This window comes from Monodon monoceros, unplaced genomic scaffold (genome assembly GCF_005190385.1).
Source record: "Monodon monoceros isolate NGI ecotype Baffin Bay Population unplaced genomic scaffold, NGI_Narwhal_1 Super_Scaffold_3, whole genome shotgun sequence".
Classification (NCBI taxonomy): domain Eukaryota; kingdom Metazoa; phylum Chordata; class Mammalia; order Artiodactyla; family Monodontidae; genus Monodon; species Monodon monoceros.
Window position 1 is genome coordinate 59,299,138 of NW_021703780.1, and position 15,591 is coordinate 59,314,728.

The 15,591-nt window shown below is 41.5% G+C and overlaps 1 protein-coding gene across 1 annotated transcript in view; it reads right to left on the reverse strand.

Moving 5' to 3' along the window:
* Positions 1–345: 345 nt before the first annotated feature.
* Positions 346–15,591, reverse strand: part of MYRIP (myosin VIIA and Rab interacting protein) — a 221,144-nt gene continuing 205,898 nt past the window's right edge. Inside the window, exons 13-17 of the mRNA XM_029241812.1 lie at positions 13,457–13,618; positions 8,697–8,801; positions 8,524–8,584; positions 7,012–7,130; positions 346–3,023 (exon numbers count right to left, since the gene is read on the reverse strand). Coding sequence (XP_029097645.1) covers positions 2,991–3,023; positions 7,012–7,130; positions 8,524–8,584; positions 8,697–8,801; positions 13,457–13,618 — 480 coding nt within the window. The 3' untranslated portion in view covers positions 346–2,990. The remainder of the gene's footprint in view (positions 3,024–7,011; positions 7,131–8,523; positions 8,585–8,696; positions 8,802–13,456; positions 13,619–15,591) is intronic.

Below are 15,591 nucleotides of genomic sequence, written 5' to 3' on the forward strand. Positions count from 1 at the left end.
AAACTCCTAATTTATCCCTCCCCACTTTCCCCTTCAGGAACCATAAGTTTGTTTTCTATGTCTGTGAGTCTGTTGCTGTTTTGTAAGTAAGTTAATTTATATCATTGTTTTAGGTTCCATATATAAGTAATACCTTATGATATTTGTCTTTCTGTCTGACTTCACTTAGTATGATAATCTCTAGGTCCGTCCGTGTTGCTGCTCTTGGCTTCTATTCATATTTTTACTCCCTCATTCATTTCAGCTTAGTAGTTGGTTCCTAGTCCCATTTGGGGATGGCAGGGGCCAGTGTCTGGGCATACCAGCCTCAGAGGACCAACAACTGCCTCTGAGCCTGTGCAAGACTCTGGGAGAGTCACTGCCTTGCTTGCCACTCAGCTACGCGGTCCCTGCAGAGGTGGGCAGGGGCTTTTCCACTGATGTCCAGGCTTCCCTCCAGGGTCTCACCCAGGGTTCTCAAACTTGGCACCACTGACATTTTGAGTTGGATAACTCTTTGCTGTGGGGGGGCTGTCCTGCTCACTGCAGAATGTTTAACAGCATCCCTGGCCGCTATCCACTATATGCATGCCCTGCCCCCACCAAGTTGCAACAATGTCCCCTGAGGCACAAAATCACACTGCCCCTCCTCTCTGCTTTGAGAACTGCTAGTGTTACCTGAGTGACCACTCAGTGGAGGTGGCCCTGGGAAATTCTGTTCTCAGTAGAACAAGCAATGGAGAGGTGGGTGGTGTAACCGGAGGGAACATGGGGTGTGGGGTAACCATGGCTTTGAATCTTGGCCCCTCCAATGACAACCCCTTCTTCACTCCCACTCTTCTCTAACCAAAAACAAAAACAAAAAAAATAAAAACACACACACCCACAGACATTATTTCCGTAAATGACTTTTACTTCTTTATCATTTCTCTTGACAGTAATCCTTGGCAATGTGCATATAACATGAAGGCAAGCATACTTTCAGAAGTCATCAAAGATATGGTCCTATTGGCCTCATTTTCTCAAACCATTAAAATATTTTCATTTATAAAAATTAATCTAAATATAAATATTGACACTGAAGATCAAAGTCACTTGATGACAAAATAATTCATCTGGAGCTATAACATATGCTTATGGATTTTAATAGTAAATTAAATCTTTGCACTTATTTGGCACAAGGAAACCTTTATAAAAATTCAAATGCCATAGAGCAGGCTTCTTCTTCTTTTTGTTTTTTTGCAAGGCTTACACAGTACACATTTTTGTCAAAGAAAACTGAGTATTTTAACACTGTAACACAACAATAGTTGCTTTTCATGCCTCTTAAAGAAAACGCTCTATTTGGAACTCAGATCTTTTTGTTGTGTTTTTAAATTTTGTATTTGTTTGCTTTTAATAACACCAACAGAACAAAAAACCAAAGATTTACTTTATTTCAAAGGAGTCATTTCTGTTGGATAACACATACACAGCATCAGCAAGGAGTATTACCAGAAGATAGGTAGACCCCCATCAGGAATGGATCATAACACACATTTCAGCAGCAAGTCAGGTCTGGAAATGTGCACAGCAGCAAAAGATTGTAGAAGTGGAAAACAACACAGAATGAGGCTTTGTCAGGCATTCGAGTTATAATTAGCTTAAAGGTATGACTTTGGCAAATTAATCACTCTGGCCCTCAGTCTCCAAATCTGAAAAGTGGGGATACCTACTGAATAGGGTTGCTATTAGGATTAAAATGAGAATAATATTGCCTCCTTCAGCACAGTCACTTAATATACGTCAGTCATGCTGTTCCCTTGCCTCCCATGTTTTGCCTTCTTCCTCAGATTCAGAATTTATCAGGAGCAAATTTTTAAAAAGTTGGTAATGCTCAATTAATTGAGTGAAATTCCAGTTCCATTTGCTTTTATAAATACACTGTAAATAGTCATGCATGTGCTACCACACACGTGGAGTTAGTGTCAGCTCTTGCGTCTGTTGAATTCAATTTGTCCTTGCTTTATTCAGACATGCAAGTTTTCTCAGGTCTTAACCATTTTTATCTTTAAGGTCATTTTACTATTTCTGCTGAATATTTATTGGGAAATAAATTTTGGAGGACGGCGTTTCCTTGTGTGGCTGTATCCTGCAATAATCCAGTTACCTAAACCTCATTTAGATGCATCAGTGCTAAACCACACCTTATTGATTCTAGACAGAGTGCTAAAGTTAAGCCAGTGGTGGGCTTTTGCAAGCCCCTCCCCCCTTCAGAGCGAGGAAACTCTCAGCGAGTCCAAGGAAGAACCCTGAATTCTCGATGAGACATTGTTTCAGGTGGACGTGGGCCGGCATGGGTGAGTCAGAGCTTTCGGTCCTGTGGCTTGTGACTGCAAAGCAATGGGAGGAACTGGTGGTGTGGTGGGCTAGGAGCCAGCAGGAAGGAGGTGGCTGGAGGGACACCTTGAGAGTTGAGGGCTCCCCAAGTTAGACAGCCCCTAGTGCTCACTACAGGGGTTTTCACTTTTCTCCTTAGCATTTGTAGGACAAAGATGCTTGTGAGAGATTAATAAGAACTGATGAGTTAAATGTTAATACCCTTCCCTCCACTATCCCCCGACCCCAACAATATATTTTGGGATAAATTGTTGACATGTAATACTAGTTGATTCAAAGGGATTAAAAAAGGAAAAAAAAAAAAAGGTCTTAAAGACAACACGCAGTAGCAAAGCGAACAGGGAAAAGATGCCTCTTTTGAACTGGAGCTCTACTGTTGGAAGCCAGCGTCTTGGTTTTCTGTCTTGGATTCTCCTGGGAGCCTAAGGCAGAGAGTAGGCAAGACCTTGATGCTGAAGTCTGGGTCTGCTTTCTGGCTGAGGTATCAGGACAGCCCTGTGCAGAGGTGCACTGTGGCCTCCCCACGCCCTCTCCTCAGGTGGAAATCCGTACAGTATTCGATGGCTGTTGGGTCAAGGCACTGTCGTGTACGGCCGAAGGCAGTGGGTCACTGGCAGTGGAGTTCCATGGTGCTAATACCTCACAGCAGACTCCAGGGTGGGCTCCTGAGGGGAGAAAATGAGCAGATGCAATCAGCCACTTGGTGAAAGTGAGGAGAGGCCATTAACAACAACGTCTGCTGCTTTTTTTTATGTTGTAAAAGGTACTCATGCCCATTGACCAGTGAAATATTTCACAGTATTCAAAAAGTGATGCATTTCTTACATGTACTTCTTAATCCATCTGAAATTCATTTTGGTGTATGGAATAAGGCAAATTGATTCCCTTCCCGCTGCATCCTGTTGGCTAATTTCCCAAGCAGAGTTTTTTTAAAAAAATAATCTATACCTCCTCTACTGGTTCCTAATGCTTAAAAAGTCATATAACACATTTTCATATGTGCCTGTATCTATTTCTGAGCTTTTATTCTATTTCATTAATCCTCAGTTTCTGTACAACTTTTAATTGGTTTTAAAATCTGGCAGGAAAATCACTTTAATTTTGCAAAATGCTCTTGTCTATACTTTCTGATTTATTCTTACCTGAACTTTAGTTCCAAGAAAATCCCACTGAGAACTTTATGAGAATTGCATTAAACTATAAATTAATTTGGAAAGAAATGAACTGTTGGTCGGGTTTCTTAATCAGTTTCTCAATATTAAAGGTATTGGTGGATTCCTGTAAAATTTACCTGGTAATTTATTATTTAATGTACTGCTGCATTTAGTTTGCTAATTTTTATTTAGCATGCCTCATCTCTCTGAAGAAGTACTATTGGTGTGTGGTTTGTATGCGTCTGTTTGTGCCTTTGTGTGTAAGATGTGTACATATTTACCAGCCCTGTCAGCCCTTTAGCTGTTGGGGTTTTAACAGCTTTACAACTTGAATCTTTTAGGTTTGAAATTTTTTAATCCTCTGGAATATTTCATATTGCATGAGAATTAGCTCATAAAAATTAATCAGCAAAACCTTTTGGCCAGAGAAGCTTTTTTGAAGTTTTAATAAATTTTAAAATTTTATTTAAGTCAGTTTTTACTGATATTCTGACTTGATCCTGATTTTACTAGAACTAAGACTTTAAAATTTATTAGCATAGATTTACATCACATTGTATATTTAAATAAAAAATTCGCATCTCTTATTTTTTTATTTCTTGGGTTTTTTTCTTGAATTGGCTAACAAAAATTTCTCTATTTTTCCGAAGAATAAGCTCTTGGATTTATGATCATTTCTATAGCTTTTTGGTTTTAATTAGTTTATGCATTTATCTTTGATGTCTGAGATTCAAAGTCTAGTTCACTTGTTTTGCTTCTTCCTTCTTTAATAATGAAGAAAAGATTTAATACTGTGAATTTGACTCAGTGTGGTTCTGTATGTATCCCATTTGTTTTGATATATGTAATGTCTTCATTTTGTAATGCTCTGTGGATTAGCTTTTTTCTTTAATCCAATAGTTACTTGGAAATATGTGTGAGATGTGCACGTTGTGTGTGTGTATGTGTATACTTGTGTATGTGGGTGCACATGCTTTAAAACTTCTGAGTAGCGTTTCTGACTATTTTAACTTTTGTTCTAATTTTCTAGATTTGCTTTATCCAATATGGTAGACACTAGCCACAAGTGGCTGTTTACATTTAGATTAATTTTTTAAAAATTTATTTATATTTTATTTTTGGCTGCATTGGGTCTTCGTTGCTGCACGCAGGCTTTCTCTAGTTGTGGTGAGCAGGGGCTACTCTTTGTTGGGATGCACAGGCTTCTTATTGTGGTGGCTTCTCTTATTGTGGAGCATGGGCTCTAGGCGCGTGGGCTTTAGTAGTTGTGGTACACGGCTCAGTAGTTGTGGCTCGTGGGCTCTAGAGCACAGGCTCAGTAGTTGTGGCTCACGGGCTTAGTTGCCCCGCAGCATGTGGGATCTTCCCAGACTAGGGCTCGAACCCGTGTCCCCTGCATTGGCAGGCAGATTCTTAACCACTGCGCTACGAGGGAAGCCCTAGATTAATTAAAATTAAATAAAATTTAAAAATCAGTTCCTCCAAGGCAGTAGCCACATTTCAAGAGCTCAGTAGCCACTTCTGGCTGGTGGCTACCATATTGGGCACTGCAGATATAGAACATTTCCATTATTTCATAAGGTGGATTCTTTACCAGTGGACCATCAGGGAAGTCCCTCTTAATTAAAGCTTAATAATTACACTATTCAAATTATCTAATTTGTATTTATTTCTGGTGTACTGGGCTTCCAAGGGCTGATAAGGGAATTTTAAAGTCACCAGCCATGGCACATTAGATTGCGTTGCTCTATTGTTTTGCCAATTCAAGAAAGTCTCATGATTTACTTACTTTATTTTATCAGTATCTAAAACATCCTCCGTCCCTGTTTCTACTGTGTGCTTCTTGCCTTGAATTCTACTTTGTTTGAAAGTAGTATTCTTGCCTTTTCTTTTTTGTTTGCATTTATTTAGCATAGGATGTTGTCTGTTCTTTCATTTTTAACCTCTCAGTGTTATTTAAAGTTAATTTATTTAAGAAATAATTTATTGAGGTGAAATTTACAAAACATAAAATTAACCATTTAAAAATGAACAATTCAGTGGCATTTAGTACATTCACAATGTTGCGCAACCACCGCCTCTATCAAGTTTCAAAACATACCATCACTCTAAAGTAAAACCTCTTACCCATTAAGCATTTCTTCCTATTCTCCCTCCCCAGAGTCCCTGGCAACCACTGATCTATGTTCTACATCTATGGAAGGTAATTTATTTATTATTTTATTTTTTAAGAGAGGGGTATCTGGAGCTTTATCCTTTAAAATTTTTTTATTTTTAAAATTTTTGTTGACGTATAGTTGATTTACAATGTTGTGTTAGTTTCAGGTGTACAGCAAAGCGATTCAGATACATACACACACACACACACACACACACACACACACACACATATATTCTTTTTCAGATTCTTTTCCCTTATAGGTTGTTAACAAAATATTGAGTATAGTTCCCTGTGCTATACAGTAGGTCTTTGTTGGTTATCTATTTTATATATATTAGTTAATCCCAAACTCTGAATTTATCCCTCCCCCCCACCCTCCACTTTCCCTTAAGGTAATTTATTTTTAACTATCTTATTTATAACAGACTCCTTTCCTGGCCCTAGTGGTCTGCCCTTTTAGTGTGATAATGCTTCTTTTTAGCTCTTTGAAGTAACAGCCAGGAACCAGGTAACTGGACTTTGAAAGGTCAGGGGTAACGGCTGGCCAATGAAGCAAAGGCAGTGGGCAGCACTGTTGCCATATGGTACCTAAGAGATGCAGTAACTTGTAATTCAAAAGGGCATGCCCACCATTATGCCATTATCTGGTGCTTCTGTGCTCGTGACACAGGGACATGAGGGGGAGGAATGGGAAGGGAGTGACAGGTGATGCATAAAAGGCAACAGAATAAGTTTTGCCTTTTGTTGCTTCAGTCTTGTCACCCAGCCATTGTCTGCCCCCTCTGCATAACTGGTATCACTGAGGCAGTTTAGCTGGGTCTTCACCTCCCATATAAGCAGCATCAAGCATTTGCAAAATTCTGAAGCATATGTTGGTGTTAGGGTAATAATCCCTTAGCCCTCTTATATGATCTCCAGGTTTATGCAAATTATCCACTGTCCCTTCCTTTGCCGCATTTTTGGGCAGCTGCTGACATTTTTTCTGAAACACAAGTAATTAATGGCTTAGAAGAAATTTAAGGAAGAGTGAATATGAATCAAAAACAGAATAAAAACTCTTATACCTCAATCAGACCTTATATTTCTGTCTACATATTTTTATTTCTCTTATATTAAATCTGGTTCATACAAGGAGCTGGAGATATAATTGACAGGATGTATCCACATACCCAAGAGGTTAGCAATATAAGGACCGCCACCACCCAACCAACAGACCATGAGACCATGCAGGAAGGATGCTTCTTGGGGCTCTGACTGGGGACCTACAGAAAGAAGGGCTACAGAATGGAGGTGCCATCAACAGTGACAGTAATTGGCATTAAGATAGAGATGACTTACTATCAAATCCTTCGTAGTGCTTTTCCTTTCTTTAGTCCTGTTTGTTGAGGAGTCTTGGAGAATTAAGTTGCGGTTAAATGTTTTAATGGTGGTCGCTGAAGATGCCTCAATTTTTTCAGCTAAAAGGAAACACATAGGAATAAGTATTATCCAGAAGCTGGACTGATGGTTAAGGAAGAAAGACCAGGTGGCCAGATTACCCAGATTTTTGTTCTAGACTGGCATCTCATTCTGGTCCATAGGTCTGACTGTGGAAACTTTTTGTTCTGTTTATTTATTATTTATTTATTTATTTATTGGTGGACCAAATAAATCAAGGCATCATTGGTGGCTTTCTAGGCAAATGTAGCTTGGAGATAATCCAATACAGTCTACAAACTCTTATTTGCAATTCTGAAATATAAAAGGCTCTAAAAACAGGAAATCTTTACAACTTTGGAGTCAAAATTGCCTGATGGCAAAACCTGACTTAAACTGATAAGTGGCCATTTCAAGTCCTTGTCCCTCTCATGGAGCATGAACGTTGTCACGCTTTGCTGCAGGAATATTAATGTGTTTGTCAGACGCTACTCCAGATGCCATGAGAGCGGGCTGTCATGAAATACACAGTACATGTACCATATTACCTTTCTAAAGTTCAAATAATTCTGAAACATACATTGACCCAAGGGTTTCAAGTAAGGGATCGTGGATCTGTAATATATTTTAACTGTTTAGGGCTCTGGGGAATATAAAGTAGGCACTGAGTAAACATTTGTTGAACAATGAATGGTGGAACCAGGACTCAAACATATATCTTCTGACTTTCTACTCTTCTAATTTGCAGGTCTAAATTTCTAGTTTGGCATCATCATTCTGTGGCTTCTGAATCTAGGGAAATTGTTGAAAATGTCCAGTAGATAAGGGTGATAGGACTGGCATTGCTGGAATCCCTCTAGGTTGGGCTCTTTGTTACATGCTTTTGGTGTCCTTCCCACATCTCCCTGACACTCACCATTCCAGCCCACTCTGACAGCATCCTACTACAGGCATCACCAGTCTCTCTCGGCCCATGAATGATGGGGTGGGTCAGAAGTACCAGGGAGTTAATGCCCCCACCAGAAATAACCTTCAAGCAAAGACGAGAGTTGAAATATCTCATCTTCCTATTCTTTGAGATGGAAACTCTGAGGTGCAGTTGATACCGTCTCCCAGAAGTCCTCAGCAGGGGTTAGCCTCATTTGCCCAAAGCAGCAAACTACTAATTAAAGTACATTATATTGGCTTAATTTCCTTCCCTGAATCTTTTCTTTCTTCCCTTATCAGTGTTTCTTGGAATTACCTCCCAAATCACATCTTTGTCCCAGGGTGTGCCTCTTGGAGGAATTCAAGTCAAGATAGACTCTCCACAAGGGCAATTCTGGGTGAGAACACCCCATTAGATCTGGTCCTCAAACTCAGATCTCTGAGTTACTCTGAGTGAGTGAGTCAGGCTTAATGCTTTGGTGGCTCTGTGGTTTGATTTAAGCATACCTTTCACCGGTGGAGCAGGGAGTTTCCTCCTCTGCTGCCTTGATGTGTCTATGGTTTGTACCTATAAACAGAACACAGGAATCAGTACACCTTCGCAAAGCCGGAGATGTTTTATCTTCTACATTTTCCAGGTCGTGCAATATTCCAGCAGAGGGAGTGAGGGACAAACGCACCTGGTTCCTTTGCTTCTGATCTCGTTTTCTTGTGAGGCGCCCACAGGGTGCTATGTTTAATCCTGCAATGGTCAGGGCTGAAATCCGGCTCTCAATATCAGAAATCTTAATGCAACAGAAAGGCAGAATCAGTAGGGAGAAAGCCCAGGAGGGGGAGAATCTTTGTTAAAAGTATCATGACTCTATAAAGAACAAATCTGCTTTGATATATGCTCATTCATTCATTCACTCATTCAGCTTCCACCAAGCACTTCTCTATTTCGTACTGTAGTGAGAAAATAAACCACAGGGCTTTCTTTGTAAATTTAATTTTCCAGTTGTTAGCTCTAGAGCATGTCACCCCTGTCAGAGGTCCCCTACGGATAAATGGAAGCCCAGGGCACAATGGGCATGATGGCCCGGGGCCATCTGGCTCAGCATAGGGGTGGGGGTGGGGGTGAGGGAAGGCTTCCCAGGGAGACAACACGATGTGAGCTTTGAAAAGCAATTATGATTTATAGGTCCTGCTTCCTTCTTCTGTGACTCCCTGAATCCAAAACCACAGCACCAGGTCTTAGGAGGGAAGCCCAGCAGCCCCTGGTTCAAGTCCATTTCCTCTATTAAGAGGCCAAGTGGCCTTGAGAAACTCCCTCCTCTCTCTGGGCATCAGTTTCCTTTACTATAACATCAGTAGGTCAGAAGGAACTCATATTTTTTTCCAACAATGTCTTAAGGTAGATATAGAGAACAAGAGCCCACTCAGCACCCGGAAAGAACCCCGGTCCATCCATGTCCCCAGGGGTGAAGAAAACACGGTCCCTCCTCTTAGGAAAGGGCATTACTGTGTGCCGTTGCCATGCTGAGTGCTTTAAACACATGAACTCACTCATGCTTCATTCATAATCCTGTGACATGGGTACCATTCTCTTGGTTTTACAGATGAGGAAACTGTGGCTTACAGGGATGAGTGACACACCCAACATCTCACAGCAGAGCTCAGCATTAATGCTACTGCTCATGATCTTGCCACGTTGCCCCCTTCTCAGAGGCCTTGCCAAGGCCTGGCATGGGGGACACTGGAGGAGGCTGGCAGAGTCGAGGGAGGAGGCTGGGATCACAGCCATCCTGCTGAGATGGCACAGCCTGAGTGTTGCTGGGGAATCAGACAGGAAACCTGAAAGTGGGCCCTGCTGCCAATGTGTGTGCCTCCGCCCTGACATCTCCATTGCCTCCCCTGTCCCTAAGCTATTTTGCGCTGCACAAGACGAATTCTAATTCTGCTGCCATTTACTGAGGGCTTCTTTGGACAAAGTCCATTGGGATAGCTGCTATAGGAAGTGCAGAGAGAAGGTCTGAAAGGTCAGCAAATATGGGAGATACTTCCCCTATCCCGGAGGAGCGGCAGTCTTACTCAGATAAGGAGGAGGCAGATAAAGGCCAAGACTGTGGCAGCTGGTGAAAGAATCCAAGCTGCCCAGCAGCCCCCAGAAGGGGCCACTGTGCAACCCCTGTCCCTTCCTAGCCCCCAGATGCCTTCCTATTCTCATTCCTCAAATTTCACACTGAGAACGGCGTTCCTTTGGTTTATAGACCAATAAATTGCATAAACTTTTATCAGTCATTTGCAACTGATGTAGGTTAGATGCCCACATTCTTTCCTGGAAGCAGTTTTGATGGAGGGCTTTGCTCAGAGGGCCGTGGGAGACAGGTCAGTGGGAGAGCAAGTTGCTGACCTCCTGATTTGCTGACTGCCAGGCTCTAGAATAAGGAGGGTTAATTTTTCCAGTTTTAGTCCACAGGGCAAAGGATGCAGAAAGAGGAAAGGAGACTGCCGAGGGCTGATTTTGCCTACATTTTGTTTATCTATCTCTCTATCTATCCGTCCATCCATCTATCATGTTGTATCTGTGTTCCATTAATTCCTAAGGCTGCATATCCAGTGACCCTTACACTGTGTTCCATTAATTCCTAAGACTGCATATCCAGTGACCCTTACACTTGCTAGAAGGGGATGACCAATTCTGCTCTGGGTTTCCTGGGAGCCAAAGCAAAAAGATCATTTTACGACTCTGTGTCCACAAGATAAAGACCAAGTACTCAGAAGAATAGCTTTTCTTGATATTTAGAGTTAAGAGAGACCTTCCCCAGGAATGCCCACAGAGATGACCCTTCAGGACACAGTGGACAGCATCCTTAGCACGCTGCCCGTGTATCATCCGCAGTTGGCTTCAGCACCAGGCAATCCTGTCAGATTAGGTCAGATTCTAGGGTTGCTTTCACCTTGGAGTCCCAAAGGTTAACTCCAAGGTGAAAGCAACCCTAGAATCTGACCTAATCTAAGAACACAATTCAGGGACCCTCCTACCATCCTGCAGGATACCCTCTGTGACATCTTCTGTGAGACTCTGCTTTGGACAAGAACAGATAACAAGGAATTAATCTTCCTTCTCTGGCAGCAACTGTAGGACAAGGAGAGTCTCCACGCTAATAAAGGTTCCCACATTGAAAAGAGCCGTAAAGATGATGGCAAGGTTGACAACCTCCCATGCAAAGTAAGGACTCTTATGCAAGTGGATATATACCTGAGGGCAGGACAAGCACATTTCTCAGGAAACCACACAGCACAGACTGGTGAAGAATTTGGGCTCTGAGGCCAGAAAGACTTAGGTTTAAAATCCTGGCTTCATCACTTTTTAGCTATTTGACTTCGGTTTAACCATTCTGAGCCTCCTTTTCTCCAGATATAAAAAGGGAAGAATAACAATAGCCACCTCATGGGGATGCTGAAAGGATTAAATACAATAATGAGTTCAAGGGTTAAGCCCAACTCCTGGCCCACAGTAAGACTCACTGAATATTAGGTATTATTAATGACATTATTATAATATTTAACAACGAATGATAAATTAATAGGCACATTCAAACACATGGAAAATGGACATTTTGGACTCCAGGATTTTCTGCCATAAAACATGGCTCCAATAATTTAAGCCTAGAAAAATTTGGAAACATGAATAACTAATTATCCAATAAAACCCTCCCAAGCACCCATAAACAATATTACTTCCTGCTAAACCATTCAAGAAGTATTTGCTGCAAAATATACCCCCAGAAAACAAATGATTTGATTCTATTTCATATAACATTAACTATAAATTGATTAAATGTTGAGTGGCATTTGTGGGAAATGATTTTTGAGGAGAGTTGCTCTTCAGCCATGCTTGCTGGTAATAAACAGTCAACAGGGCCATCTGTGATGAGACCATTCCTGGGCCATTCCTAGCACAGAACTGGTTCCCTCCCATTCTCAAGAGTGCTGAATGATATGTGCAGCTGTTGTGATTTTTGATTCTTTAAGATAAAAATATTTATTAAAAAAATAATCATCCGACTTCCCTGGTGGTGCAGTGGTTAGGAATCTGCCTGCCAATGCAGGGGACCCAGGTTTAAGCCCTGGTCCGGGAAGATCCCACATGCCGCGGAGCAACTAAGCCTGTGTGCCACAACTACTGAGCCTGTGCTCTAGAGCCCACGAGCCACAACTACTGAGCCTGTGCACCACAACTACTGAAGCCCATGTGCCTAGAGCCCATACTCCGTGACAAGAGAAGCCACCTCAATGAGAAGCCCACGTACCGCAACAAAGAGTAGCCCCTCGCTGCAACTAGAGGAAGCCCGCGCATAGCAACAAAGGCCCAACACAGCCAAAAATAAATAAATAAACTTATAAAAAAAATTATCTCCCAAAACTGTCATCTTCTCTATCCAGAGATGGTTTCAATTGATCCCCATTCTCCAGAGGATGCAGTTTTAAGATGCAGGGTCTACAGAAATAGCGGTGAACCAGGGGTCTACACTGAGCTTATGCTGCAGAGACCAGCATTTCTCGTGGGCCCTTGAGTATGTATATGTCCATGGACCCCAGTTTGAGAACCAGTTACTTAGTCCACAGTCCATTTTGATCCAGAGTCAGAGGCCGAGAGAATATCCATGAAAACTGCAAACAAGCATCTTCAGAAAGTTATAGATAATATAGTAATTAGTTCTAAAACAGCCATATCTAAATCATGAAAAATATTGGTCTAAGAAATCTACACTTCGTTTTTCATTTATTTATTCATCTCATTTTTATTGAGGCCCAAACCTGTGTGAGGTGTTATGCTAGGCACTGGAGTTATTGTGTTAAGCTAGATAGCTAGAGTCCTGTCCTCAAGGAGCTTTTAGTCTATCATGGGGAAACCTGGCATTAAATAGGTAATCAACAGTGTGATGGGACTTCCCTGGTGGCGCAGTGGATAAGACTCCGTGCTCCCAATGCAGGGGCCCGGGGTTCGATCCCTGGTCGGGGAACTAGATCCCACACGCATGCCGCAACTGAGAGTTCGCATGCCATAACTAAGAAGCGCACCTGCGGCAAGTAAGACATAGCACAACCAAATAAATATTTTTTTAAAAAAACAGTGTGATAAAGGTTAGGGAAGGGTGGTCTTGGGATGGAATGGGAACCTCTATAGCAAGGGTCAGAGAATTTGTCAAAGAGGAAAATGGCATAGGTTTTAAAGAGATATATTATCAAGGTCATAATTTGGGGAGAGGAAGCCTGCACTTTAAAAAAGGAGGCTTTGGTGGAATCCACCTGGAAGGACCATGCCCACGAAAAGTCTGCTGGAGGTAGCAGGAACTGATAGATATAAAGGCTTTGAAATGATTCTTTTGTAAGATGGGGTGCCCTCTCCCTTTGCCCGGTAGTTCTCCATCTAGGCAGAGAGGAGAGTTCTTACCTGGATCTCAGCATGGTGGACCCGGGCGGCTGCCGTGGCTACTTGGTCCTCCAGATCTGCCAGTTCAGTCTCATCAGTGCCACTGTGGATGCAGCGGGCAGCATCCTCTAGCTCACTCAGCTGGCCTTCAAGTCCATACACGGTACCTGCCGCCAGGTACACCTATAGAGGAGGCATGGCCTTTGAGCTCAGGTCTGTGGACCCAGGACTGGTGGGGCCCCTTCAGGGGATGCCATAATTCAGGGGAGTGAGAGAGAACTAGACTCAACATTGGGAGAAAGAGACAGGGAGCCCCCCGTTTATAAACATTCTTCACACTTAAGTGGTGGTAGCATAAGGTCTTGCCACCCCCTCACTGTCAACCACACCTCCTCTTCCCCCAACCTTTCCTGCAAAAAAAAAGTAGTATGTAAATTTTAAAAATACGATAAAATAGTACAAGAATACATGACATCAGCTACATAAATTGTGAATTTGTCCAGGGACTATAACAACCACAATTATCAAGATAGAGGAAACAAAGAGAAAAACTCATGATATAGTTTTTCCAATCAAAATTTTGGTTGGCATTAGTAATTTGGAAAAATTCAGAAAACATGAAAGAGGTGAAATTAATTTAAAACGATTACAAATTTTGCGTGAATTATCTCTGATTAAGTACCGTGAAGTTGCTTGAATCGGGTTAAGGGAATGAAAATGAACCTGAAGTATGTAGTAGGAAAATACCTTATTTTTTAGAAAATAGTGTGATGTTGAGAAGCATATAAAATCTATGATCAATAAAGACAGTTTTTTGAGAGCTCCTGAAGATTAAAGAGAAAATAAGATAAAGGAAGTAATTTGAGGGAAAATTAAAGGAAGTTACTTTGGCTTACGAGTTTATAAGGTGATTCTCCTAAAAGTGGGCAAACAGAAAGTAAAATCGTTGGAATAATTCAGGCTGAGGACAGGGTGAGTGAAACAAATGCTCCTTCAGCCTAATTAATAACATGATGAAACAGTGGACAACACAAGGAGCTAAATGTATCTAGAGAAGGTAATTACTTAAACAGGTTCATGAGATTTAATCAATGTATATAAAGCTCTAAACATGTAATCACAGCCATTTAGAGTTGACTTGAATGATATGCACGGTCACTCCTTTAACAGTTCCTTTAACTTGAGTTAAAAATATAACAGAGTTAGGCAAGCCAAGAGCAGTGCACACAGATGATGCATGGTCATTTGCACTGAGCAATGCTGAGTGTTGGTGAGGAGGGCAAAGAATCCTGAGATGCTCCAACTCAGTCAATTCCTTGGCATGATTCCTGCATCTGCATGAAAACTGGCAATTTTACCAAACATTTCAGAGTGGAGCAAAGGCAGGTGCAGGTTTGATGAGAGCAAATTTGACTGTGCATCACCAGGCACAATTAGCTGTGGGAGCTTCCAGCAGTGACTGACGTAGCGGACATCAAGTTGGGTGATTCATCGGTCATACAGGGGTCATGAGTCAAATGTCTGCTGGTAACTAACTGCCTTATTTCACTTTGCCCTTAGCTTTATATTTCTTTGTCCTATGCAAGTATTAGAGAACTTCTGTTTCTAAAAGATGTTCACAGTTTAATATAGCCATTTATTCCTTATCTTCAAAACAAGAAACACTTTATTGTTTGTCACATGAAGGAAATGATGAATATTTCAAAGCTATTTGAGTGGAGAAATCATTAAAAATTTGTCTCCCAAAAGTTGTGAGGTTGAAAAACTTATCTTCAGAGGGGAAGAAAAATTGAAGAGAGAGAGAGAGAGGAAAATAGAATAAGAGGAGAAGAAGAGGAGGAGGTGGGAAAGGAAAGGGAGGAGGGGGAGGAGGAGGAAGAGGAGAGGAGAGGAGAGAGGAGGAAGAGATCAGAGCGATGGCCACCACAGTCTGAGTTTGGATATTACACTTTTGGTACCCACACCAAAAAAGGGGGAATTCATTTTGATAAGATAATTAAAAACATAAACTTATAGCTTTGCACAATGAAACTAAATTTGGAATTTAAATGAAATGAATAACTTAAGTGTGGCAATGGTTAAACATGACCTGACATATCTTTGGTCTCAGGACCTTGATATTTCCAGAAACATGCAACACTCAGCATCGTCATACC